Source organism: Pteropus alecto, unplaced genomic scaffold (assembly GCF_000325575.1).
Source record: "Pteropus alecto unplaced genomic scaffold, ASM32557v1 scaffold25, whole genome shotgun sequence".
NCBI lineage: Eukaryota > Metazoa > Chordata > Mammalia > Chiroptera > Pteropodidae > Pteropus > Pteropus alecto.
Window position 1 is genome coordinate 14,506,092 of NW_006441955.1, and position 27,614 is coordinate 14,533,705.

A 27,614-nucleotide genomic window follows, 5' to 3' on the forward strand; every position below is an offset into this window, starting at 1 on the left:
GATCACAGCATGCTATCTGACTTCCCAAGGTGGAAGCCACCATCTTTTTGTAACCCGATCTATCTCTTGGCATCCCATCCCCTCTGCTGCATTCTGTTCACCGGTAGCAAATCATTAAATCTAGCCGACACTCAAAGGAAGACTACTACACAAAGGATGCAAATATCAGGAGGTAGGATCATTGGGGCACCACCTTGGAGATTGCCTGCCACAGTAACTGTAAAGCAATCTCAATTAAATGACAGCAATAAGGACCTGAAGAGATAAGCATATAACATACTGTCTAAATATTTATTTCTCAGTAAAAAGAAGATAAATTCATGTGCAGGATGTCTTATAAATATATATCGAGTCAAAGAATCTCAGATTAGAAAGAAAATGTAAAAATCCAGCTCTCTTAATTTTCTCCCTCCATTAAAACTGCCATTCAGCCTCTGCTTCTGTGTCTCTAGCGCAGTGAAATCCTGCACTTTTGTTTTTGAGTAAATCCACTTGAAAAGAGTTTTCTTCACACTGAGGTAAAATGACTTCTCAGTTACTCTACCCATTAGCCCTGGTTGGAGAGTAGTTTTAATCTTGAATCATAGGTGCTACTTGACACCAACGCAAGAGTTTTGTACTCGCTTTGTATCTGTGTGTTGCGGTTTCTTTTCTCTTTTATCTTCTATTTGCTGTCACCCTTTTGCTTTTACTCTTTATTTAAATTAATCCGTTAGTCCTCACAGTAACCCTATTTAAGTAAGTACCGTTGTTATCCCGTATTATAGACGAGGAAACTTAGGTGTAGAGAGGCTAAAAAAAATCTGCCTAAATCACACAGGCACAGCTTGTAAGTAGCAGAGCTGGGAGTTGAACACAGGCATCCTGGCTCCTGTGTCCATATTTCAATGTTCTTCTACACTGAAGAGTTTTAAAAACAAAAACATTTCTAGAGCTACTTAGTGTAGGGGAAGATAACCGTACATGTCTCAAGAGCCCCTGAAAGAACCACCATTTTTAAAGCCTAGTCTCCCCAAAATCCATGTTCTTGGAAAAGATTAAATCAGGTTCTGAATCCTCCATTACAGAAGGCAGGAGAGATTTCTATGTGGAATGGTTAAATTACCTCAACCGCGGGTGCCTAAAGGAAATTTTCTTTTATCTGGTAAATTTATTAGGAACATCTCTTTACCTGACACTGGATAAATGAGGCCTCGTTGCCCACAAAGGGCAGGATGGACGAGAAACAGAGGTAGGGAGATGAAAGCCCCAGCATCAAATGGGAATGAGTAGGAATATTGGGCCAGGCAGGTCCTTGAGGCGGGAAAGTCCAGGGGAAATGAAAAAGAAACAACTGCCTTTAGTCAGAATCCAAAGTAACAATTTGTATGTTTTTGTTTAGATACAGACATGGTCATAATTTACCTGTCAGCTGGCATTACATCAAAGGACTCTTCAGAGGAAGATAAAAAGGCAACTCTCCGTGTCATCAGTGAAGAAAATAGCTTTCTAAACAACTCCGTAATGATTCTCACCTACGCCCTTATGAACGGTAGGTAGTGTTTTGAGATTTTTCTTTCAGATGAAAGTTCTCTCGAAGTGCATGCTGCTTTTAAAAAAATAAAAAGAACCGTTAGCGGTGTACTTTGATGAAGAATATAAGAAGAGGGGCAACTAAGCGCTTCCTTTCCAAGCCCATCTTTCTCTGCCTAATGTTGTTATTCAGGGCCGGATTTTACATTTAATGTGTTAGGATAGTCCCTTTCTCTTCATTTCTCTCTCTAGCCAACTGCTAATTTCTGAACCTTCTCCAGGTATGTGGTCTTACGAGAATTCTGTATGGCCCCATTTTTTTTTTTCAGTTCTCTATCATATTCTTGGATTTTGATACTGCATGGAGGTTACTAAAGTATCTTGTCAATTTAAGCTTTAGAGGACCAAGGTAGTGACCAGGATTCTAATGTATAACCAAGACTGTGACTGTCACATTTCCCTGCAGAATCATTGTGAAGCCTCTTCTGCTCATTTCTCCACCTCGGCTTCCTTAGTTGTATAATGGAGATAAGTATTATCTACATGACAGTGTTGTTGTGAAGATTAGCCCTAATGTGTAGGAAACACCCAGGACAGTGCCTGGCACTTGCCGTGTACTCATTACAGTTGATTTTGTTGCTCTTAAAGCAGACACTGTATGAGCGTGTTTAGTAAATTGGCAAATCTGAGGAAATGCTCATTATCTTTTCTTCTACTCTCCAGCCTGTCCCCTAGTCTGTCTACAGCTCAGTTTTCTAGCCTCTCTGCCATATCTTTTCTCTCCACCTGTTAATGCGTTGCTCTTCCCCTGAAGCATTTTCTTCTTCAGGCCACTTGTTCTCTGTTCAAGGTGTCCATATTCTCTTGTTTTTAAGAGGGCATGTCTTGTTGTTCATCAGCCCTTTTATTTTTTCTATGCACTTTCAGGTTTCCATGTAAAACTATGTGGCTTTAGGGACAATGATTCTCATGTTTTAGTGTGCTAAGGATTACTTGGAGATTTTTTGTAAAATGCAGAATCCCAGGCAGTGCCCTCAGATTTTTATTGAGAGCTTCCTGGGCACAGTCCAGGAACCTGTGTTGGGACCAACGTGCTTCTTTTTTTTTTTTTTTCATTTTCAGTTGACAGACAATATTATATGTTTCAGGTGTACAACATAATAATTACACATTTATATAATTTACAAAGTGATCACTAATAAATCTAGTACCCATCTCATACCATACATAGTTACTACAATATTATTACTATATTCCTTATGTTATACTTTATATCCCCATAACTCTTTTGTAACTACCAATTTGTACTTCTTAATCCCTTTCAGCATAAAGTGAAATTATATAGTATTTGTCTTTCTCTGTCTGGCTTATTTCACTTAACATAACACTCTCTAGGTGCATGCCATTGTGGATGGCAAGATTTTATTCTTTTTAATGGCCAAGTAATATTACATTGTATATGTGTCCCACTTCTTTATTATTTCATTTGTCAATGGACTATCCATTCACTTAGGTTACATCTATATCTTAGCTATTGTAAATAATGCTTTAATGAACATATGGATGCATTTATCTTTTCAAATTAGTATTTTGGGTTTCTTTGGATAAATACCAAGAAGTAGAATTGCTGGGTCCTTCATTGTCTTTTGTTATAGTCTTGGTTTTAAAGTCTATTTTGTCTGATAGAAGTATTGCTACCCCAGCTTTTTGTTTTGTTTTGTTTCCATTTTCATGAACTATCTTTTTCCATTTCTTTACTTTCAACCTGTGTCTTTCGATCTAAAGTGAGTCTCTTGTAGGCAGCATATGTGAGGGTCTTGTTTTCTTAGCCATTCAGCTACCTCATGTCTTTTGATTGGAGCATTTAATCCATTTACGTTTAAAGTAGTTGTTGATAGATATGAAGTTATTGTCAATTTATTATTCATATTTTTTATTTTTTTTCTTCTTAAGGAAGTCCCTTTAATATTTTTTGTAAGACTAGTTTGGGTGCTGATGAACTCTTTTAGCTTTTTCTTATCTGGGAAGCTCTTCGTGTGTCCTTCGATTCTAAATGATAGCTTTGCTGAGTAGAGTAATCTTGGTTGTATATCCTTTCTTTTCATCACCTTGAATATTTCGTGCCAATCCCTTCTGGCCTGCAAAGTTCCTGTTGAGATATCAGCTGACAGTGTTATGGGAGCTCCTGAGTAGGTAACTAATTGCTTTTCTCTTGCTGCTTTTAAAATTCTCTCTGTCTTTAATCTCTGACATTTAATTATGATGTGTCTTGGTGTGCGCCTCTTTGGTTTCATCTTGTTTGGGACTCTCTGTGCTTCCTGGGCTTGTATGTCTATTTTTTTCACCAGGTTAAGGAAGTTTTCCACCATTATTTCTTAAATAGGTTTTAATTCCTTGTTCTCTCTCTCTTTCTTCTGGTATACCCCTATAATGCAAATGTTGGTATGCTTGTCATTGTCCCCAAGTCCCCTTAAAACTATCCTCATTTTTTTTTTGGATTAATTTTTCTTGTTGCTGTTCTGATTGGGTGTTTTTTTACCACCTTATCTTCTAAGTCGCTGATTTGATCCTCTGCTTTATCTAATCTCTTATTGATTCCTTCTAATATATTCTTCATTTCAGTTATTGCATTCTTCATTTCCGACTTGTTTCTTTTTTATGTTTTCTCCGTTTTTATGTTTCCTATCTCTTCATTGAAATTCTCACTGAGATCATTGAGCATCCTTATAACCAGAACTCTGCATCTGGTAGATTGCTTGTCTCCATTTTTTTTTTTTTCCTGGAGTTTTGTTCTGTTTTTTCATTTGGGATGTTTCTTTGTCTCCTAACTTTGGCTGTCTCACTGTGTTGGTTTCTATGTATTAGGTAGAGCTGCTACGTCTCCCAGTCTTTGAAGCGTAGCCTTATATAGTCAGTGTCCTGTGAGGCCTTGTGGCATGGTCTCCCTGGTCATCTGAGCCAGGTGCTCCAGGTATGTGGGTTGTGTGTGCCTTCTTGTTGTGTAACTGAGCCTTCATTGCTATTGACATGTCAGTGGGAGAAATCGACCCTCATGCTGGCTGTTTGGTTTTGAGAACTGGCCATGACTACAGTAGAGGAGATGTTGTGCAAGGTCTGACCCTAAGGAGCAGGGCATGCTTTAATAGGGCTCTGGTGCCCGACCAGTCTACCCTTTGGATGTGTCATTTGTGGAGGTGGTTGGGTGGTAGGTACTCTGGTGTGGTCTAAAGCTGGCCACTGGGTGCGTTGGTACTGGGCCTCTTGGGAAGACCTCTGGTGCAGGCCAGAGTCAGCTGCTGCCTGTGCCTTACTCAGGGCTCCTTGGTATGAACTACAAAAGTGGTCTGCAGATAGTTCCCACTTGTGCTGGGTTTAGAGGTGCCTGAGAGAGGCTAAGCTGCAAACTGAGTGGCTTCCACTAGCGATGGGCTTGGGACTGCTTAGTAAGAGGTATGGGGCATGCCAATGCCAGATGCTGCTTGTTTGGGATTTGTGAACCTTTGAGAGATTTTAGGAAAGTCCTTAACATGAGCCAAGACAGGCCGTTTGTATAGAAAAGCCACTGAAAGCAGCTTGGATGGGCCCACAAGTTAGGTGGGTCAGAGTCTCAGGGAATCATAATGATGGGGCTAACCATGTTAACTAGGTTGATAGAAACTCAGATATTGCACCCCTTGAGTGTGCAGGCTTGCTGTGGGGAGGGCTCACCAAGAACAATGGCTTCCGCTAACACTTCTGTCTGGGAAAAAGCTGCCCCTCCAGCCCTTGCCCTGAAGCCAGACAATTCAGTTTCTCCACATATGTTCCCTGGTGCCTTTTGAGCTGCTGCCTCAGCACTGGAGCTCAGAGTGAGTGAGTCTGGCAGCAGGTAAGTTTGTATACAGGCCCTTTAAGAGAGAACACCAGGAATTCTCTCAACCCTCCATCTCACTCAGCCACAATTGCTGTTAGTTTTCACAGCCAGAAGTTATAGGGCCTTTTCTTCTCACCAGTGGAACCCCGGGCCAGGGAGCCCAGTGTAGGTTTGGGACCCCTTGCTCCAGGAGTAACCTTTGCAGCCAAGATATCCCTCTCGATTTTTAACCACTGCACATGGATGTGGGAACAGACTATTTAGCATCTCCACCCCCTCCTACCAGTCTCTATGTGGCTGCTTCTTTATAGGACTTCTGATCAGTTAGACTTCAGGTGATTCTCAATGATGGTTCTGTAGTTTAGTTGTAATTTGGATGTGGTCATGGGAGTAGGCAAGCACAGCATTTACCTACTCTGCCATCTTGACGCAGTGGTTTCTGATCAACATGATTCTTTTCCAGATGTTTTATGGACTACACATAGAAAAACACAAAGTGTGTGGTCTAGAGATTCCAAGTTCCAGTCTCCATTTATTGGCCATGTTGTTTATGGCAAGTTACTTAATCTCCTTAGGCTTTAGTTTTATTTGTAAAATGAAAATAATAAAATCTGCAGAGGGTTGTTGTGATAATAATAAATAAGATATGATATGTTTAAAGTTCCTAACACAATACCTGGTAAGCAACAGGTCTTTAATGCCAATTGAAGGGTAAATGAAAGATTGTATGATTTCCTGTCTCAGTACAGCTTAGAGGCAGAGGTGCTTCTCTCTCACTCTGGTTCAGGCCAGCTCTCTGTTCCAAGTCCCCCAGCATGTTATGCTTACTATTATAAAGCACTTTCTCCTTTACACTGAAGCAGTGTGCTCACATATGTATTGTTCTCTCCCCCTTCTCCCTCTACTTTCCACAAAAATGTGAGCTGCTTGGACATGAGCAGGGTCTTAGTTTTCTTGTATCCTGAGCAGTGAGCATAGCTGAGGTAGGCAGAGATGGCTTGTTTTGGCCTGGGCCACAAACCTTTCAGCATTATCTCTGGGTGCCAGTCACTCTTATGGTTTAACTTCTTTCACTCTTAAGAGGCAGGAAGGAATAGAGGGAGGGAGGAAGGAAGGAAAGTGAAATTTATTGAGCCTACAATGTACAACGTAGTACACTGTGGTTCTGTGTTATACAAAGTCCCTGTCTTATAACCCAGTGAGAAAGACAATCAAGACAAATGAATTAAATGCTTTAATACAGGAACTATAAAATGAAGTGTTCACTTCTTCTTTTCCATTAGATTTGAAAGTCTGCTTACGCAGATACTTAATAAAGAAGCTTCCTTGCTATCGCCCACCTCTTCACTGGTCCTAAATTTTCCCACTAGAATACCTGTGTATTCCTTTCTTTAAAATCTCTGGTTAGTTCCCTCTAACCATCCTTATCTCTTTTCTCCCTTGAATCTAGCCAGACACACGACCTCCCTCTCTCCGAATGCCATCTCTGAGCATTAATCACTGGGATTGTTGACATGTTTCCTTACTCGGTCAGTCAGGTTTCAAATAGGGAAGAACTGCTATGAGAATTTTGGTATAACAAATTCATTATCAAATTAGAGTGTACATAATTATGAGGAAAACTGGAACAGTCAAGATTCAAAAAGAAGAGTTAACGACTCTCAGTTTGGTATCCAGCTCTGGTGTGGGTAGACAGGTCGAAGCTTACAGGGATGTCTGGAAGCCAGGAGCATTGAAGACTATTTAGAAGGTCTGATGTAGAAGTCTATGAGAGATTGTCGGTTCTTTATGGCTGCTACCCCATGAGCTCTCAGTGAAGCATCTGGAATGGGCCTTGGGTTTCCCCTTGGTGAGCAAGCCTGCAGCTGGGTAAGGGAACCATATGCAAATTAGAGAAGAGTATGACAAAACTGGAACACTCTGGTCCCTCTGTGTCTGTTGGAATCATAAAGGAGAGGGGATTCTGGCCAATGGAGTTTCCAGCATGACCATATTAATGACAAAACCGTCCAGCACACTTCCCAGTCTTCTACCCTGCCGACCCTGCTGCCACCCCTGCACACCGTTCATGATGGAGTGACGCAAAGTCTGCAGGTTTTGATAACCTTCCATGTCACACCATTCTTTGCCTAGTAGATGTTCCAGTTTATTACTTTACTTTCACATTTTGAGAGAACCAAGCAGTACATGACAAAGAAAGGAAATGTATCTATTGCCTGGAGTTGTTTTCTTTCATCATTCACCTCTGTGAGCGTCTGAGCTTCTCAAGGAAGGGTATACGGTCAGGGATCAGTCACACCTTGTTTGTTGTCTTTTACTCTATAGCGTGCCATTCAGCACCCCCATCTCAACTCTGTCAAGTGAAGGGAACATGAGTCTGGTTCTGACTTCCCTTTAGCATTGCATGAGTGGAGCAAAATTAGGTTACTTAAATACAATGTGTTAAGAAAGAAATTACACCCATTTAATCCTCCCGTGACTTTAGAAATAGACTTCCAGGGTTAGAAGCACATACACTTCCTATTTAGAAATGATAAAGTCATATAAGGTAGGTAAACCACAAACTTCAGATTTTTTAAAATGACTAAATAGTTCAAGAACATGAGGCAAAGCCTTTTTAAAACTCATTGGTAGAATCTCAGTAGTGATTGAAATCATTTGAATTTGTTTACAGTGGTACCCACATAGGATCAGTTACTAATCCTTTTGACTGTGTTCCAACAATAGCAAACTCAAAATGTTAAAAAGGTTTATTAAATTTATTTTTGTGCTATAGATTACAGATGTTGTAGAACAATACATCCCAGTATGCCTAAATCTTTTACAAAGTTTTAAAACCCTCTAAACATAAAAAATATACATTTAATAAATCAAATCCAGTATTATCCTAACAATATCAAGCACTGAAAACATTTGTAATTAAAATGAGTTTAAAGACAGAGGTTTTGAAAGCATCACTAAATGCAATCCATAATTCTTTCATTTAGTTGCATGAGACTTTGGCAAGTGTTTAATAGGCAAAGAGATAAATAAAATGGTAAACCTCCTTCTTTTAAAACTCTTAACTTCATCTGCTAATTTAAATTAAATGCAGACTTGTTAGTCATGACTTTTGCCTTCACATATTAAATGCAGAAAAATCATTTAAATTTCATAATTAAACTTTTATGGGAGAACACATCTCTGCAGAATGGGCCTCTTTTATTTGCTCATGTGTTTTTCATCATTACCTTTTGAAGGATCCCTTTGCCCTCTTGGCTGTTCAAGGAAAGACCATGCCTAGGGCTTTGTTCCTCAGCAAGACCTGGCGTCCTGAGTCCCGACTATCTCTGCAAAGGCCCCCTTGGCACAGGGGTCATCATTTGGCAGAGGTATTATAAGACCTCGTCCATGCCCTTATTAAATCTACATGGCAAGGTTATTGTAAGCATATACACCATTTTGCTTTACATTGTCCTTCCTTGGCTTTCCATTTCAGATGGGGTGACTGGTTTGAAAGAGCTGGCTTTCCTGAGAGATTTGGCTGAACAAAACTCAGGGAAGTATGGCGTGCTGGACCGGACAGCCTTGCCTGTGATTAAGGGTAGCATGATGGTGCTGAACCAGCTGAGTAACCTGGAGACCACAGTCGGCAGGTTCTATACCAACCTTCCCAACCGAATGATCGATGAAGCTGTCTTCAGCCTCCCCTTCTCTGATGAGATGGGAGATGGTGAGTTTGGAAAAAACTTCCTGCTGTAAAAGAGGGGAAAAGAAGTGGACATGAGCTCACCAAGAGAGTAACTTTTAAATGTTAAATACTTGCACATGATCATTAGATGGTCCGGGCAGGCAAGGGAGTGGACATTTCCTTCTTTTGTCTGAGGGTTGCGTAGCCCTCTGCCATTGGTCTGGAAGCACTTCGTTCTGGAACAGAAATCCCCAGCCCTACTTCTTTCTCGTTGCCCCAGACTCAGTCAGCATAATAGGTATATCTACTGGGGAGGCTTTGTGAGGATTCCCCAGTATTTAAAAATTAGTGAATTGGAACCAAAGAGTAAATTTGCATAGCAGGTGGTAAATAAAACTGAGAAGTGCTTAGGATTTAGCCTCAAAGACAAGGCACCATGGTATAGTCAAACACATACAGGCTTGGCAAGAGAGAATTTCAAATCCCACCCTACCACTTAAGTTGTTGTCCTTGGTAATTTATTTAATCTCATTAAATCCATTTGGTCATCTGTTAAAAGTATAAAAGCATCTTTCATGTAATAAATCTTTCAAGTTATTAGGATTGTAAGATTTATTAATGCCTGGCATACCTCTCACTAATAATTACTGCTCTTTTTTGTGTGTGTTCTTTGTTTTATTTTTGTTTTTGTTATTATTACTATTGTTATTATCATCCTAATATCACAAGTTACCCATAATATGATGGTTAACCTTCACATTATTTCTTGGTGTATAAAATGGGAAAAATAATATTTCCCTCAAGGTAGTTGTAAATAGTAAATGCACTAATATATGTAAAGCATCTAGAATAATGCCTGACCAACAGTTAAAAAATACAGCCTTTTTTCTTTCATTTTCTTGCTTATCCATTTTCACACATCCTTCCCTCTCATCTTTCTTGACAGAGAAGATTGAAGAGGCAGCTAATTACTGGCTAGACAGACACCATCACCATGTGAGATTTTATTTTCATGTTCCATTAACTAGAGACTCTCACAGATATTCAGAGAAAACTCATGTATAAAAAGTAAGAAGCCTATAGAGAGCGTGTTTTCTAGAAATTAGGTAAACATGTTATTTCTGGAAGGAAAAAACATAGTAGCTGCTGCTACACTCCAATTTGTTTGTTATCCTTCCTATTTCTGGCAGGGCTCACGGATGTGTATAGAATAGAAACTCCCACCTGTAGATAAAGTTATTTCTTTGTATAGGGAAATGTCAAGTCTTAGATGCAAGCGATCTCTTGTACATTTAACCAATATTATTGAGTGCCAGCCAACATTGTGTCAGGCAGTGATGGGTAAGATACACACCCCATCCTTAGCAAGTGTTTAAGTCTGATAAGAGAAAGACAGAATCAGTAAGCTTAGTTAACATCCATCACCTCACATAGTTATAATTTTTTTTTTCTTGTGATGAGAACTTTGAAGATCACTCAGCAACTTTCAAATATACAATACAGTATTGTTAGCTATAGTCATCATGATATGCATTATATCCCCAGAACTTATTTATCTTGTAAATGTATCTTTTCACAAAGTTTTGCAGTGTTGTATCCACTTCCTCCTATCAGGTGATGCCTTTAATTGGCCTTGGCAATCACAGCAACTCAATAATACTTTGTCAGTGGTCCCCAAACTTTTTGGCACCAGGAATCAGTGCTCCTATGAGAATTGAATGCCTGATGATCTGAGATCGAGCTGAGGTGGTGATGCTCACGCTGAGGAGCGGCTGCAAATACAGAGGAAGCTTCCCTCGCTTGCCCGCTACTCACCTCCTGCTGTGCGGCCCAGTTCCCAACAGGCCAAGGACCGGTACCAATCTATGGCCCAGGGATTGGGGAACCCTGCTTTAAGTGGACATCATACACAGTTCTCTGTGTGGAAGCCCATCCTTTGGAGCAATCTTTCAGGGTATCCAAATACTCTTCCTCCACATTCATAAAAGAATGGCTTTCTGATGTGCTGCTCAGGCATGAATGTGCCCTCCAGCGCACATAAAAGAGCAAGGTGGAGAGAAACTATCCATCTTTCTATTTTGAGTTTTCTTTAGAGCCCTAGGATTGTAGAATTGTCAGGGGTCTTAGAGGTCATTTTGTCTCAGCTCCCTATCTGACACATGAAGAGTCTCATCCAGAGAGTGACACAACTTAACCCAACTCAGGAGTAAAACTAGGAGGAAAGCCCAGCAGTCCTGATGCTCAGGGCCGCGCATTGACCCAGTGTTCACACTCTCTCCTTGTGTCTATTTTCCTCCCCTTTGCTTTCTCCTTTCCGTAGGTATTTTATTGTTTTTGTATGGCCTGTGAGCCAAGAATGGTTTTCATTCTTCTTAAGCTTTGTTTAAAAAAAAAAGGAAAAAGATATATGCAACAGATTATACGGCCCACAAAGCCTAAAATATTTACTGTTTGGCTCTTTACATAAAAGTTTGTAAACGCCTAGCCCAAACAACAACAAATACATTCCTTTGGAAACTTGGTATCTCCTTTAGCTACTCAAGAGTTCTAAGTGGTCAGATAATAAGATTCTGTGCCTTTCTAAGTTTTTTTCTCTCCATCTTCCTCTTTTTGGATAGGATACATTAATGAAACATAGTACCTCATAAACTTTCCTTTATCCATCATCTCTTTTCATCTAAGAACCTACAGAAATCATTATAGCAGTTACTACTATGTTCTTTAAACAGATGTGAAAATCAAAGCTCAGAGAAGTTATGTTCTGTGTCATATGTACAATACATAAGGAGCATAGCTGGGCTAGAACCCAGATGTTCAGATACCTTGTCCAGTGGTCTTTCAAGTTCAGCTGAATTTTCCGTACTCCAGGAAGTAGAATGATGTATTAAGTGCTGCCGATGTTTTGTACTGGTCTGGAATGTTGTGTCCTTTTAGGCGAAAAATAGTGGAAAATGTATAAATTGCCTCAATATAAACTAATTGAGATACCTGAAACCCCAAAAGACTCTATTTCTCTTGTACTCTCACTCACTCATGCTGTCCGCAAAGGCAGTGGTTGGTTACAGGATCACACAGGAAACTTTTCTTCTGAGCAAAATTGAGGTGACTGATATTAGCCTTCATAACTCACTAGAGCAGCGGCCAACATTTTTGACACCAGGGACCAGTGCTCCTATAAGAACCTAATGCCTGATGATCTGAGGTGGAGCTGAGGCGATGATGCTGCAAATACAGATGAAGCATCGCTTGCTGGTCCACCGCTCACCTCCTGCTGTGCTGCCCAGTTCCTAACAGGCCATGGACCAGTACCAGTCCACGACCCGGGGGTTGGGGACCCTTGCACTAGAGCACAGCTCCAGTCTTTATTTTTCCCTGCTACCCTTTGGAATTTTTTTTTTTTCAACCCATAGGTTTGATAATGACTGTGAGTAAACCCTGCTATTTTGGAAACCTACTTCTGGGAATTGTAGGTGTGGACGTGAACCTGGCGTATATCCTCGAAGACGTGACTTATTACCAAGACTCTTTGGCTTCCTATACTTTTCTCATAGATGACAAAGGTAATCTGCTAAAAATTAATCATGGGAAAGAGAAATTTCTTTAACAACCTGAAAAAAATAATCTGTAGATATTCTGATACTAACAAATAAAGTAGAAAATGATAGTATTTATTTAAAAAACCAGTGTGACTAGGACTATTATTTGTAGCAGAACATCACAGAGGCGGCAGAATGAATCTAAAAATTATGCATATGTTTCTATGTTGTGTTGAGGGATAGATAACATTTATAACATCGGGATATTAGACTTGAGGATAGAATGACGTAGAAAGCAATCCTTTAGGTGGTTTTTTGTTTGTTTGTTTTTGATCTATACTGTTATCTTTAGACTTATTGGCGTTAAGATTCATACGATAGATTAGAACATTTTATTAAACGAAGACCAAATGACCAGTACCTCCAAAATATTCTTGAGTAGACAGATGCTTGATAATTTAAGACATCTTTCTACACTTAAAGAGTTTTATGCAAGAATACATAAAATAAGTTCAGTTTTTATTGGACGGGTCAGTTACATACTGAGAAACTGAGTATTAGGCAGCTGTCTCAGAGTATCCCACATTTCAAACCAATGATAGGCACGTTTATTAGATTCAGTACTTACTTCTTACAACATGTTTCCCATAGCCTGTGTTTTTCTTTTCTTATTTCAGGGTATACACTTATGCACCCATCTCTTACCAGACCATATTTATTATCAGAACCCCCTCTTCATACTGACATCATTCATTATGAAAATATCCCAAAATTTGAATTGGTTCGGCAAAATATCCTAAGGTAAGACAAAAGTGAGGGTTGTAGTATTTTGTTTTTTCTCTGAAAATAGGACCCTTCGAGGTCAGATATGAGTGTTTGTTATAGGATATAAAATAAGTGTAAATTATTTTAATGTTATCAAAAGTATATTCAGTGATTTTTTTTCCCTAAGAATAGTAGCCAAAAAATATTTACTTTGAGTAACAGGTAAAGTCTCTTAGAACTATCAAATTCTATGTAAATCAAATTCTGTGTTTACATTGGCTTTAATTGTAAAATCAGATGTATGTTATCTCATTTAAAGAAATACTCCTGTTATACCAAATTGAAAAATGATGGCAAAATAAAAGGTTAAGTTCAGGACCAACTCGACAGTATGCCAAAAAAATAGCTTGGCAAAGTAGTATCTATTCCAAGTGACAGCACAATCATATATAACGTTTTCTCTTGAAATAAAGAACAGATTGGATTTTTTCCAACCATGATACATTATTCTGGCAGATGGTAACCTTTAGAGAAACAGGTCTTTGTGTTCATTGGTTGTAAAGTAATGAGTGAGTGATTTGAGATGACTTAGTTTCTGGAAAGAATTAGAATTGGGGGGACAGGGGTAGAGAGAGGAATGTTTTCTAGTGCAGAACTGACATAATGCTTTTATAAAATTGAAAATCTCACATCTCTTTCAAAAGTGATGTGCTTCATTGCTTTTCAAAATCAGGAGGTGGTCATTGACTCACAGCTTCTTCCCAGCCTTTAATTAAGTGCTTAATTTTATCTTGTGCCTGAAAATATTTCATTCCGCTTGCCAATGCAGCCTCCCTCTGGGCAGCCAGATTATCGCAGTGCCTGTGAACTCATCCCTGTCCTGGCACATAAACAAGCTGAGAGAAACCGGGAAGGAGGCCTACAATGTCAGCTACGCCTGGAAGATGGTGAGTGGAAGGAAGTCACCTCTGCCTCAGCCTCTCAGGGTGCAGTGCTCTTCCTTATGCAGGAATTCTAGGGCACTTAGGTTGGATAATGTTACTGATTAGTTTTAAAGTGATTGGAAAAAGAGGAGATCCCACAGATGTTTTATCATTTTCCTTATAAAGTTAATCACTGTTCATGATGAATAACTCAAGCCCTATAAAAGGATATAAAGTAGATAATAAACTATGTCCTACTCTCCCTCCTGCCTTTGACCTCCCATTCCCCGGAAATAGCCACTTCGATCAGTTTCCAGGAAATTTTATTCACGCATGTGTGTGTGTGTGTGTTTTCTATGTGCATGCACCTTTAATGACTATGTGGTATTGCATTATATAGATGGACCAAATTTTCTTTAACAGTCACCTATTGATACACATTTAAGTTGTGTCCAGTTAGTTTTTGTCATTTTAAACTGAAGATTGTGGAAGTTAGGAATTAAACAGGAGATGTGAAAGTGTAAATGCTCTCACTTATGTATTCCAAGGAAAATAAACTTGTAGATTAGCATTTGGATTATTCAGATTTACCACAAGCAGATTGGACATTTTCACCATAACTTGCGGTATCCACCACAGCTTTCTTTTACTAGCCTTATTCAGATAGTAGGCCATAAAGCATCAGAGAAATAGAACCGAACACATACTGTCCATATTTCTTATGTCTCTGTCCTTTATTCCATCTTGCAAGCATACAACAAATGTTGCGATGAGGCCCTTGATATTTTAATTGACCAAAAGAAGAGTGGACTTTAATTTTTATTGTTGAATTTTAATCATTAAATTTCAAATGCAGTCATACTTGAGATTCCCTTGAATGGCCGAATCTGGTATTTAACCTTTTGACTCCAAATGGATCTATTTAATCCTCCCTTTAAGAACTACTTATTGAACACTTAGTGTGAGCTTAGAAGAATAAAGAAGAATGATACTGTCTCTACCCTTATAGAGCATCCAGCCTAGTGGTGGATGCAGACAGTTAAAACAGCTCCATACAGTATCTGTGTCTGCATACAAATGATAGGAATCGGAAGTAGCGAGCGTGGTCATAGGCCTGATTCTCCTCTGTCCTTGTTTGGTTCTTAATGCGTCTTTATGGCAATAGTGATTTCTACAATGGAAACAAAAGCAAAAAATAATAATAAATTAAACTTTTTGAAAAACATATCTATAAGCTTAATTCTACCGGTATTTTATTGTTTGATAATACAGATTTGAGGAGAGTCAAAGTCTGTTTTGAAATTCTGAGTCAGCTCATTTTCAGGACTTATTTTTTTAGAATGATTGCACAATCTACCATTATTTTTTTATATTTATACAATATTTAAATAAAGATGAATTGCTTCATTTTCACATCAAGAAAGAGTTAGCCAGAAACCAGAATACATGATTGAGAAATACTTTTGTATTTGAAATTGGAGCTTGTTTACCACCAGTAAACAACTCAACTGATTGAAAGCAACTCAATTATATCCTGGCAAAATAACTGTCTTGCTATTTGTTGGCATTAAAAAAGAAAGGAAATGTAGCTATTTTTAAGCCCTTCTTTGTACAGTAAATAAATCCAATGTTAACATTTTGGAAAGAAGTATTATCATATTAAGATAGTTTTTCTTCAGCGATACTGGTAAATTCTAGCCACTCTGCTTAGCCAAATTGGGTGTAATTAATCACTTCAAGTAGAAGTGTTAGTTTTCTCAGAGTTCCAAAATTGTCAAGAATATCACTATTGAGTGAGAAATTAAAGAGGTAATAAATAATGAGATTGAAGTTTAAAAGGCTGGCCTGGTTACCTAGCAGCAAGAGTAAATATTTTTAAGCTCTCTTTAGTAACTTTAAGGGGAGTAGGTACTCATCTTGTCCTCAGGAATAAGATGAATTCCTCTACTAAATATAATCCCAATAGATTTAGTTTATGCTGAGAATAATTGGTTAAACTGCTTAGCATCCATACATGTAGCAGATACTGATGGATTATTTCACTGAATTAATTTAAATATAATGTGAGGGATTATGTTAGGAGCATTAAGAGATTACTACGCTGTCGCTGTGTAACCCACATCCATCTTTGAGCATTTGAGGAGGCTGCGTGCCGTGCGGGAAGGAAGTATTGACTATCAGAATGTATTACAATGTGCCTGTATTCTGCAGCCATGGTTCACTTCAAAACATGAATCTCATGAGCGGTTGGTGAAAAAACCTCAGTCATGGAGAGCTTTCAGATGAGGACACAGTAGAAAGACCTGTATTGAAATCTGTTTTCCTTTCTAGCTAAGAACAATTCGTAAACATAACTATTTTTAAAGTATTTTAGAGGCTTGAGGTAAATTTCTAAATTTATTTTTATGATTTAATTCTAGTTGACATACAATATTAGTTTCAGGTGTACAACATAGTGATTAGACATTTATATCACTTACAAAATGATCACTCTGATAAGCCTAGTACTTAGGGTGAATTTTTATTTTTCTCATACATAATAGACCCAGTTATAAAATTATATTTCGATCATTCTGGTAAAGTTTTTGTCTTTTGATTCCTTCGAACATGAACACAGGAAACAAACTGAAAAGATGACTATGTGAGATGAGAAGAGGGGAAATAGTAAATGCCACTTTGGAACACCCTGTCATTTTCTAATTTGGTGGTGGAGGAAGAGGATTAAATTTACTAATCTAATTGAATATCCTCGACAACAATACTTGAAAGCAATTCCCGGAAGATGCAAATTTCTCCTGTGTTTAAAAAGATTCTGCAACCATCTTCATAAACCCTAAATTATACTTTAACCTGCCTAGTTAAAAATGTCTTCTTGATCATTAAGTAAATCTTTTTAGCTGCTTTAGTTCTGCCTTAGCTGGTTATCACTCTTCAGTTATTTACAAGCCATCTTTTAAACAGACTCTGTCCATTTCCTAATGTGAGCGACTTAAGAAGTTTGACTCTCTTGTATTTTTAACTCAGAGAGCTAAAACTAAGTAGCTTGACTTGGCTTTTAATACTTTAGTGGACATCTTTCCTACCTAGTAGGAGCAAAGTGAATTTGAAAGTACTCCTGTTTCCATGTATGAGCTTAATAAATTAGGCTAAGCTACAGCACATTGCCTACTCTGGTCTGAAATGACAAGTCAAGCAGGCTTTGCTAGGGAGCCACAGGGTTTGTACTTGTCACGAGTTAGAGATCCTGCTCACCTCCAACCAAGAAAAGAGAAAGTCGGAAATAGAATGAATAAATCAGATTCTGTATGAGCTATTTATATGAATTCATAATTAGCTTTTAAAATAGGCAGTTCTTGGAACACTGATTGCAAAACCAACTATGTATTTTAACATGCATTTCAAACTCAAATAGAAATAAGGGTTGTATTCTCCTGCCTTGTTCCAGCTTGTATCCATTAGCTTAAATAAGCAAAAGAGGACCAGGATCCCTGTTTCAAAGATTTTCTAATCCTTTCATCAGCTCCATGGTTTTTTTGTTATATACATTAATTTTCTTCTGTCATGAAGGAAAATATCAAATGTAACCTTTGGTCAGAGGTATTGTCTCTCACCCCATCTTCATGTCTTTCATACACTCATCAGATATTTTTCTATATGGAATGAAGAAGATAGAGATAGCAAAGTCACTATTCCCAGGAACCTTCATTTTCTCTATTTGAAATTCTTTATCGATTTTTTCCAGGTACAAGACACTTCCTTTATTCTCTGTATCGTGGTGATACAACCGGAAATACCTGTCAAACAACTGAAGAACCTCAACACTGTCTCCAGCAGCAAGCTGCTATACCACCGGCTGGACCTTTTAGGCCAGCCTAGTGCTTGTCTCCACTTCAAACAGCTGGCTACTCTAGGTAAAGCACTTAATTTCTCAGTTTCTTTTGTGGTCCTACTAATAGCAGCTCACTGTAAATATCAGTTTGAATTAAAAAAAAGAGAGAAAGAGAGATGTTGAATGTCTGCAATGAGAGTTTGGGGAGACAAATGTGAAAACAATTTGCTGCCTTGACTGGGATCAGTTCTCCTGCAGACACTGAAATAAGGATTTGTGTGTTGATGATTTATTAAGGATGGGCTCTCAGAAGAAACCAGTGAGGAGGTGTAATGTAAACAGGGTAAGGAAGGAGGAGAAAGCAAGCAAGAGTTTAATTTAGGGTGAAGTTCCAGCCTCAGCCTAATCCCATAGGAGGGCTTTAGAGTGTAAAGTTTGCCCAGAGTTACCCCAGACTCAAGAAAGGTGTTGGACTTTCATATTCCTTAGTCACCTTTCGGCTAGTGCTAGGGACAGGTTTTATTTAGTAGACCAAAGAGTCGCAGGTCAAACACATGGACATAAGGATAAGGGAATACAGGAATTTGGGGGTAATACAGGGTGGGAGGTGGAGAAATAGTAAGTAAAAGGGGTCCCAGGGTAGCATACCTATATATCTATATAGCATATCCGTTTCTACCACAGGCTCCCTGTCTTTAAAACAGCTTAGGAGATAGGCAAATAATTCAAAGAAAGCAAAAGGAAACTGACATTTATTATGAACCAGGTATTGTACACTCATCATCTGAATTGACCTATAATAGTTGAGGATGTCGGCGTTTAGAGGAAAAATACATCCTGTCCCAAGGTGACACGGAAATCAGCAAGGCTGAGGCATGACTCATGCCATGATGCCACCTTTTGTATTACATGCTGCCGCAGCAAGGCTGAGACATGACTCATGCCCCTCCCATGCCATGATGCCACCTTTTGTATTACATGCTGCCATGTGCCAGGCTCAGATAGTCATTCATGGTGTATGTTGTAGATACACCACAGTATAGTCACAGTATTGTAAAACAGGTCTTCTCTTTTTCACTCTTGAGAATACTTAAGGTTCAAAAAAGTGAATAACTAAGAATCGTTAGACACCTGGCAAACAGAAACATGGGCACAGGTAGGAAGAGGATCAAGGATAGAAGTCAACCTGTCTCCAGATTCTGAATGCGAGCACTTGTGTTTTAGTTTCTCATTTAAATTCCCTCCTGTATAGTTTCTTTGTGGATATGAGATTAGCAGAGCAGGCCAGACTCAGTAGTCTCTTCTAGGACACATTCCAGCAGTGTAGACAACTTGGACGGGGCCAGAGATGTCAATTAAAAAAAGGTTGGAGTTTATATTTGCTTATTTGTTTTAATTTATGTTTGGGGGGGTTTGTCTTTTATACAGGAGAGTATATATGCCCTTTAATTCACATTTTTAAGAAATGCTTTCCAAAAAGCTAAAATATGCCCAATTCTCTTAAGTGCTACCAGAAAAGCTAAACACTACTGGTGAATTTGAGGTCACTGTTTTGAAAGTTGAGACAGTGAAGTACAATAATTTTTCTAGATGAAAAAAAGCTCAAGCCTAGATTTTTTATTTCCTTTGGATAATCTGCCATAGCTACACTGTCCATTATGGTAGCCACTAGCCACATGTGGCTATTGAATACTTGGAATATGGCTAATCCAAATTGAAATTTGCTGTAAATATAAAATACTTAATTTTTATATTGATTACATGTTAAAGTGATAATGTTTTTGGATATACTGGATTCCATAAGATATATTAGTAAAATTAATTTAACCTATTTGTTTTTACTTTTCTTAAATGAGGGTATTAGAAAATTTTATATTACATTTAGGAATTCCATTGTATTTCAGTTGCACAGTGCTATCTAATAGAGATGCTCAGAAAACGTAGAGTTTTATCAACTCAAATACCTTACATAGAACTAATGGACTGATCCTGCGTCACACAGATAGGCTTTAGGCCAGTGTCCGATTTTCACTGGGCATGCTTTCCACTATACCACCCAGCTTCATCTTGGAAGGAGAACCTGCCCCCACACCCCCAAACAATGTGGGCGGATCATCGAGGGCAGTTTAGTATCAGTTGGTAATGAAAGTGAAACAAGATCATTAAATATAATAAAAAGGGTATGGCAGATAAGTGGTTTCCATCTAATTTCATTGATGCAATTTTGAGGCAAGGCGTTGTATATCAACACTCCCTTCAAGGGAGCTGAGGAGAGGGACATTGTCTTTCTTGATATACAGAGAGGCAAAGAGGAATTTTTTAGAGTATATCATCCATTGCGATTAAGTATATATGTGTGGTTCGTTCTCTCCCTCATTTCGTCTTACTGCAGCAGCCTTTTCTAAAATGCCCAGTCTCTGACACTACAAAAAAGGCCCGCTCCCCAAGGTATCTTTCATACTCTTACCTCTGGACCTACTCTTTTATTCTTGAAATATATGTTGCCTTTTGACATTTCTTATATTATTATACTATGTTTATATTGTTTCTCTCCCTCTCTCCCTCTCCCCTTCCCCTTCTCCCTTTCCCCCTCCCCCTTTCCCTTTCCCTTTTTCCCTCTCTCCTTCCCTCCCTCCCTCACTCTCATTCCTTCACTTGAGATTCCTGTTATCTGAGTAGTCTAAGACAGGGGTCCCCAACCCCTGGGCTGTGGACCGGAACAGAACTGGCCCGGCAGCGGGGAGGGGGGACGTGGCGGGCAGGCGGGCAGGTGAGCAAAGCTTCATCTGTATTTGCAGCCGCTCCCCAGCGCTAGCATCACCACCTCAGCTCCACCTCAGATCATCAGACATTATATTCTCATAGGAGCACCGGTCCCTGGTGCCAAAAAGATTGGGGACTGCTGGTCTAAGGAACTTCAAGCATTAACTAGTCATGGTCTAGTTGAATACCAAAGTCCCACAGTGCAGCACTCAGGCCAGTAACTCTCTCCTTATTGGGAACTGTTCCCACTTTATTACCCTGCTTCATCTCAGGGTGTAGCACCTGGCAAAATCAAACAGTCTTCTCTGGAGGAAGATATTCCATCCTGTTAGGTTGAAACTATTCCTATAAAATTATTTTTTAAGTACAATGTCAGCACAGTCAGAGATAACCAGGCCACAAGGAAACAAGACATCATGAGTGAGAACTACAAAAGGAGTAGAAAAAGACCCACAGGTTTAAATAAGATAGGACAATGATAATGCTTTCTTAAGCTGTTAAAAATATAAGGCTGAACAGTAGAAAATTCCAAAGCCAAAGATATAGTATTCATGTTTCATCATGTTATTCACTGGGAGGATTTTTTTCTTAAATAGAGAACTGGGCTTTTCCTCTTAGATAGGGCCAACAATTAAATATATATAAGTAACTACTGTATTTCCACAAGCTTTCATTTATGCCAAGTTTGGCTGTTCCCCCTCCGCCCCATCTGTGAGAATAATTTTTAAATTCGATTTTCAATTGGCTCTAATATTCCATTTTCCTTCTTCCTAGATAATAATACTAATATGAACAATAGTAGTTAATACTTACAGCACTTGCCACATGCCAAGCACTGTTCTACATGCTTTACATTTGTTAACTCGTTTGCTTTACATATATTAACTGATATAATTCTTACCATAACTCTATTGCATAATTATTTCCTCCACTTTGCAGTTGATAAAAACATTATATTGTAACTTGCCCAACATCACACAGCTAGGAAACAGTGGAGCCCATTTCAACCCAGTCTGGCTCCATGTCATATGCTGCCTCCTTGATCCTAATAAATATATTATGTATAGGCCTAAGGTATTGTGAACCTTTGCTAATTCAGGCACTTATATATATTTGTACATGTATCTCTTCTGGTTCACTCATGACTGTAAGCTCCCTGAAGGGGGAGAATGTGGCTTTTTATCTTTTTAACTCAATGTCAAGTTCCTTGCTTTCCATATGGGAGACTTTAAGCCACCACAGCTGGCAGATTGGCAGAGCTTTAGTGATGCTTTTGTCTGAGCCCAAGATGAAGTCTGTGTTCTTCAGTCCTGCTTTGTTTGCTTCTCTTTCAGAAAGTCCAACCGTCATGCTGTCTGCTGGCAGCTTTTCCTCCCCCTATGAACACCTCAGCCAGCCAGAGACAAAGCGCATGGTGGAACACTACACAGCCTATCTCAGTGACAACACCCGCCTCATTGCTAACCCAGGGCTCAAAGTGAGTGCTGGCATGGGGCCCCATTTCTGGTGTGCCCCTCCACAGGCCTGGGAGAGGGTGCTGGTAGTGAATCTTTGAAATGGGAATCCCAGCTCTGGATCTGTGCCTCTCAGCTGGAGAGCCAGAGAGGCAGTGTATGTGGGCCAGTGGGGGCTGGTGGGTGATGACCCTTCCGTTGGATTAAGAAGTCCTATGTGCTAGATTAAGAATCTCTTTCAGGCCTTAGATGTACTAGGGATTTTCTAGGTGGGGGATATGATTTAGAGCCCAATGAAACTTTCCCAGCTCCATTTTTCCCAGGGGAAAGAAGTGCCCCTACTGTCTATTGAGATAAATATGATGAAGTTTAAGGAGAAGAGATTTAGCTGTGTGCGCGTGCGTGTGCGTGTGCGTGTTTGTGTGTGATGCTTTACAATAGGATCTTGCCTCTTAAACTCAAAAGGCCTAACTGGGATGAACAGTTGAGTAAATCACACATTCACACATCCACTGACTATATTTCAGTAAGCTTTTGTTTTCACCAAGTTTGGCTGTATCCATCTGCTGTGGAAAGATTTTTAAGAAGTAATTGGGCTTGGCTTCTCTGCAAGAGAGCTTTGGGAAGCCCTGCCAGCAGTCCACTCTCTTTTCATGTGAGTCTTAAAGGATCCCTGCTATGTCTTCCTTTGTTTCCAAGTTCTCTGTCAGAAATGAAGTAATGGCTACCAGCCACGTCACAGATGAATGGATGACACAAATGGAAATGAGTAGCCTGAACACTTACATTGTCCGCCGTTACATAGCAACACCCAATGGCGTCCTCAGAATTTATCCTGGTTCCCTCATGGACAAAGCATTTGATCCCACTAGGAGACAATGGTGAGTTTTAGGAGCTCGCATTATCAAAGGTTCCCCCCAAATCCTGAAGAGACATGATAAGTATATATACAATAAAGCGTCACATTAAAGAAGATACTTTCAATGGCAATGAAAACATGTTTTTGAATAGTTTTTTTTTTTTTTAATGTATTAACAGCTTTGTGGGTTTTCTCTGTATATAATGTTTTTATCTCTTCATTGAAATTTTGAGACTGAAATGCTTTATGCTTGGCCATTTCAATTCCTGGTGGTTTTCTTGATTCCTGCCTTGTATGCAATGTGTCTATAGTGGGTACAGTTAATGTCACACTGCACATGGTTATGGCATCAAATTACTGCTCATGCATGACCTATGAAAAATGAACATGTACAAGTTCAAAAACATTTTTACTTCTGTGCTTTCTTCTTACTCTGATTTTCAAAAACAAGCACTAATCCGATGGTAGAATGGGGGATGACTTGGGCGTAAAAACAGAATTTCTAGTCTTGTGCTGCTTGGTAACTAAATCACTAATGAGTTGGCTATTATTTTTGCTGCCTGTTCCTTCAACCTCACCAATCCAGGGCACATTTTTATTTGCCGAGTTGTATTTATTTCTACTTCATTCATTATTTTAGTCTGTAAAACGTCTATACTATAGATCTAATTAAAAGCTCAGATATATACTGAGTTTAGTATCTCTTTTAAAAGAGAATTTTAGATTTTGTTGACCTCTTATGTCGATACTACGGTCAGACATAAAAGATAGGAATCCTTTTGAATTTTAATGTAACAGGCACAATTTGTGATAAATATTTTTTAGAGTTACAAGCTCACTTTTCTTTGAAACTTACAGTTTTTTTCATACCCTAAAATAACATGACTTTCTTTGGTCTACATTAGGTATCTCCATGCCGTAGCTAATCCAGGTTTGATTTCTTTGACTGGCCCATACTTAGATGTTGGAGGAGCTGGCTATGTGGTGACCATCAGTCATACAATTCATTCATCCAGGTAATATTTAATTAATTTTATTTATTTCTTGAACACAGCAAGAATATTTTGAAAATTTGAATAGAATAGGAAACACTAAAGATTAATGGCAAAAGCATGACCTCTGAAATGAGGCAAGCTGGGGTTCGAATATCTTATCTAGCCATGTCATCTTGGGTTCCCTATGCTTCCAACAGCTGTAAAATGGGGATAATACTGCCTCACAAGGTTATATCATGGTTAAGTTGATGAAAAGCTCTTAGCCCTATTCTTGGCAGCCATGATGAGTATGAAGAAGGAAAAGAAAAATGTTCGATTTAGTAGAGCAGTTTGTAGAAATGCCAGTCTTAAACCAAGCAAAGAAATAACAATAGGAACCTGACAGTTATCATTACTAGAGAGTGTTCTCCAAAGGAAAGGAGCATTTTTAGTGAAGGAAAAAAAGTATTGAGACATCAAATTTATTACTTCTTGTATTTGGGTCTAAATCTTTAGAATTATATAGGAATTTGTTATTTTTACTTTGTCCTTGTACTGCTTCTTGAAAAATAAAAAGGCATTTTGAAAATTGATTTTCCAGGAGTGCTGTAAAATGTAGGTATCACTGTAAATATATTTAGAGTGCTTTATGTTTCCTGCTTTTGAGGTTTCAGTATTTAAGCTACAAATGTCAGTGAAATGTTGGGTGGAGAGGCAAGTAAAACACGTTGAACACATTTTAATCCCTTCATTATACAAATAACTGTTTTTCCGTAGCAACCAAGAAAGATCATATTTTGATTGGTACCTGTAATGATGCCTTAAAATTTATGGAAGACAGATTTTCTTGCTTAACTTTATGCTTTTCTCTGGTGCTCATTATATATCAATGATTGACATTCAGTAGAATTCCTCTAACGCAGGTTCATTGGGTGTAAGAATTGGGAAGCAGTACTGTGTGGAATTTCAATCATGACCTGTGTCTCCATGGAAAGCAGGCCCTGCCACCAGCCAAATGTTGATTCCTTTGCGGGGGACTGTATCTGTTTGGCTCTGTCAGCTGCTCCCAGAATATAATATTTCTCATATAAACAAGTAAACAATCATTTAGAACACATTTTTTTCAGTGTTTTTATTAACAGACCATCTGTCAGGCATACGCTTACTATTTTCTGAATAGCAAGATTTGTCATCCCTTCTACATACTTTAATCTGTTGAGGAAAAGTAAACAAAGGTGGTTTCTTTGTGGAGACAGCAGTCACCTTGGTTCTTTAATGACAATGAAATGGGCTAGAATGGGTTCTTAAAGATATCGTTGGGACTCAAAGAGAAAATGGCAACCCATGTGTGTCTTACTTAAGTCTCTGGCATTGTATCAGGCTTCTTCCACCTGGCCACTCATTATCAAGAGCTATTAGCTTTTTCTTCTATACGATATTCTTTTGGTTGGGGGCGGGGGCCAGGTTGCCACAGGGAGATGCCGATTTGTATGCTCATATCTGTATGTACATATACATGTTTTTGTTGGAATTTGGAAGAGTGAAAGAATTTTCATTTAGTTTATTTATAAACATTCATGATGTCAGTCCAAATGAAACATGATGGAAATACGGGCTTTCAAATTACAATTTCCTTATTCGGTTAGTTTTTATAGGGTGTTTAACCTATACAAGTTTAGTTATTTGAGTTTAACCAAGAGTTAAATGGCCATTTAAACTCTGGATTCTGTCCACTAACCATTCAGTGAGACCATATTCCAGGAAGAAGCACCTGCTCTTTCCTTGACCAATATACAGCCCCATGTACTTGATCATTTGAACAGTTTCCTTAGCTGAGCATACTTCTATTATTAAAGCCATGTATTTTTCATTCAACACAGTTTAGAACACAAGTCAACCACCGCTTCTGGTTCTCAACCAAAGCAACTGTAGCTTTAATGGATATATTGATAGATGGGCTCTGCAAAGGCAATCTTTTTCAAATAATCATTAGTGAGTTTGGTCTTGTGCACCAGCTTGAGAACCTAACCTCCTCCTACGATGTGATTCCACTCTGAAAAAGTAGATTTGGCATTTACTGTTTGTATGACTAGAGACAAGTTTCTTTTTGCCTTGGTTTTCTTACCTATGAAAGAAGGATATTAGGATCTATCTCAAGTGATTACTTAAGAATTATGTTAAATAATATATATATATATGAAGCTCTTATTAGGACATTGCCTGGAACATAAGGGCTCAATAAATGTTATATACTTTTATTATTATTAAGTTCCATGACCTCTCTTAGCATCATATGTTCAGCAAAAGTAATAATTCCCATGTTGAACGATACAATGCAAATTAGAGATGATGCGTATAAAATGCTTAGCACTGTACTTAACAATGTTGAATCCCAAATAAATAGCGGTGATTTTTATCATCGCACTATTCATGCTTTAAATTTCTGGCGTTTTAATAGGTCAGAAGAAAAAACTTATCTAATAGTCATCTTGTCATGAAGCATTTTCATTTACCCTTGGTTTTCCGAAGTGTTCTGGCTGATCACCCTAGGAGAGGCTTTTCTGACTCCGTGCTCACTTATCAGTTACTCATAGTAAGGGTGCTGTTATCTTTCCATAAACATTCTTAGTGGCCTGAGAATCTAGGTGTTCATTCTTTGGAGAACGATAATGCTGGTAGGGATGATGAAGTAGAGTCAGTGATTAAGGGACTGATCAGATGAGTCTTTGACAGTGAAAATCTCACAAAAGTGCTGCAAGCAATATGGTCTATTGTATTTAGAAGTGTAGGCTTGGTTTGATTTTTCTATGGTAATCTTTACAAGTTGCCATGGTAACAGCATACATTTTTGAAATGCAGGTAAAACTATGAATGTTAGACTTACACTGGCAATATGCATGCTTTTACTTTGGCACGTTGATCATATTAGAGCAGATGGCAGTCAAATAGGGGAAGTTTAAAAACAAAATTGTCCCCCAAATCCTGAATTGTATTTTTTACTGAGGCAACCTGTAGTATTGTAGAAAGAGCCAGATTTGCATACTGGACTCTATACCGTAAATAAAAGGTGATCAATCTTGTTTGTCTTTTAATCATTCTAAACCTAATTTTTCACTTATAAAATGGGAACTATAATTCCTTCCTGATGTCTTTGCAGGACATTAACTATATCATGTAAACTTGCTTGGGAATGCGAGTGTGGTGCAGATCTAAGGAGGCAGTGTAACCTAACGCTTAGAAGCACTATATATACTTTGGAGTTGAGGACGCTGCGTTTAAATTCCTGCTTCTACTAGTTATTCACTGTGTGACTTGTACCAAATACTCAATCTTCTCAAGCTTCCGTTTCTTAGAAATGATAATCTCGCTTAAGTTTTCTGTGAGAAATAATTGAAATGCTGTATTCAAATGCTTATTACCAGAGTGCCTATAAATTGTGAATATTCAGTAAATGGAAACCATTACTATGATCGTGA

The 27,614-nt window shown here is 38.6% G+C and overlaps 1 protein-coding gene across 1 annotated transcript in view; it reads left to right on the plus strand.

Annotated features, from left to right (window-relative positions):
* The window catches only part of CACHD1 (cache domain containing 1), a 198,661-nt gene that overhangs the window by 149,871 nt on the left and 21,176 nt on the right, over positions 1–27,614 (plus strand). The window contains exons 8-16 of the mRNA XM_006919278.3: positions 1,382–1,531; positions 8,844–9,077; positions 12,446–12,595; positions 13,249–13,372; positions 14,166–14,283; positions 18,002–18,170; positions 22,186–22,328; positions 23,005–23,186; positions 24,070–24,180. Of these exons, the coding sequence (XP_006919340.1) occupies positions 1,382–1,531; positions 8,844–9,077; positions 12,446–12,595; positions 13,249–13,372; positions 14,166–14,283; positions 18,002–18,170; positions 22,186–22,328; positions 23,005–23,186; positions 24,070–24,180 (1,381 nt within the window). The remainder of the gene's footprint in view (positions 1–1,381; positions 1,532–8,843; positions 9,078–12,445; positions 12,596–13,248; positions 13,373–14,165; positions 14,284–18,001; positions 18,171–22,185; positions 22,329–23,004; positions 23,187–24,069; positions 24,181–27,614) is intronic.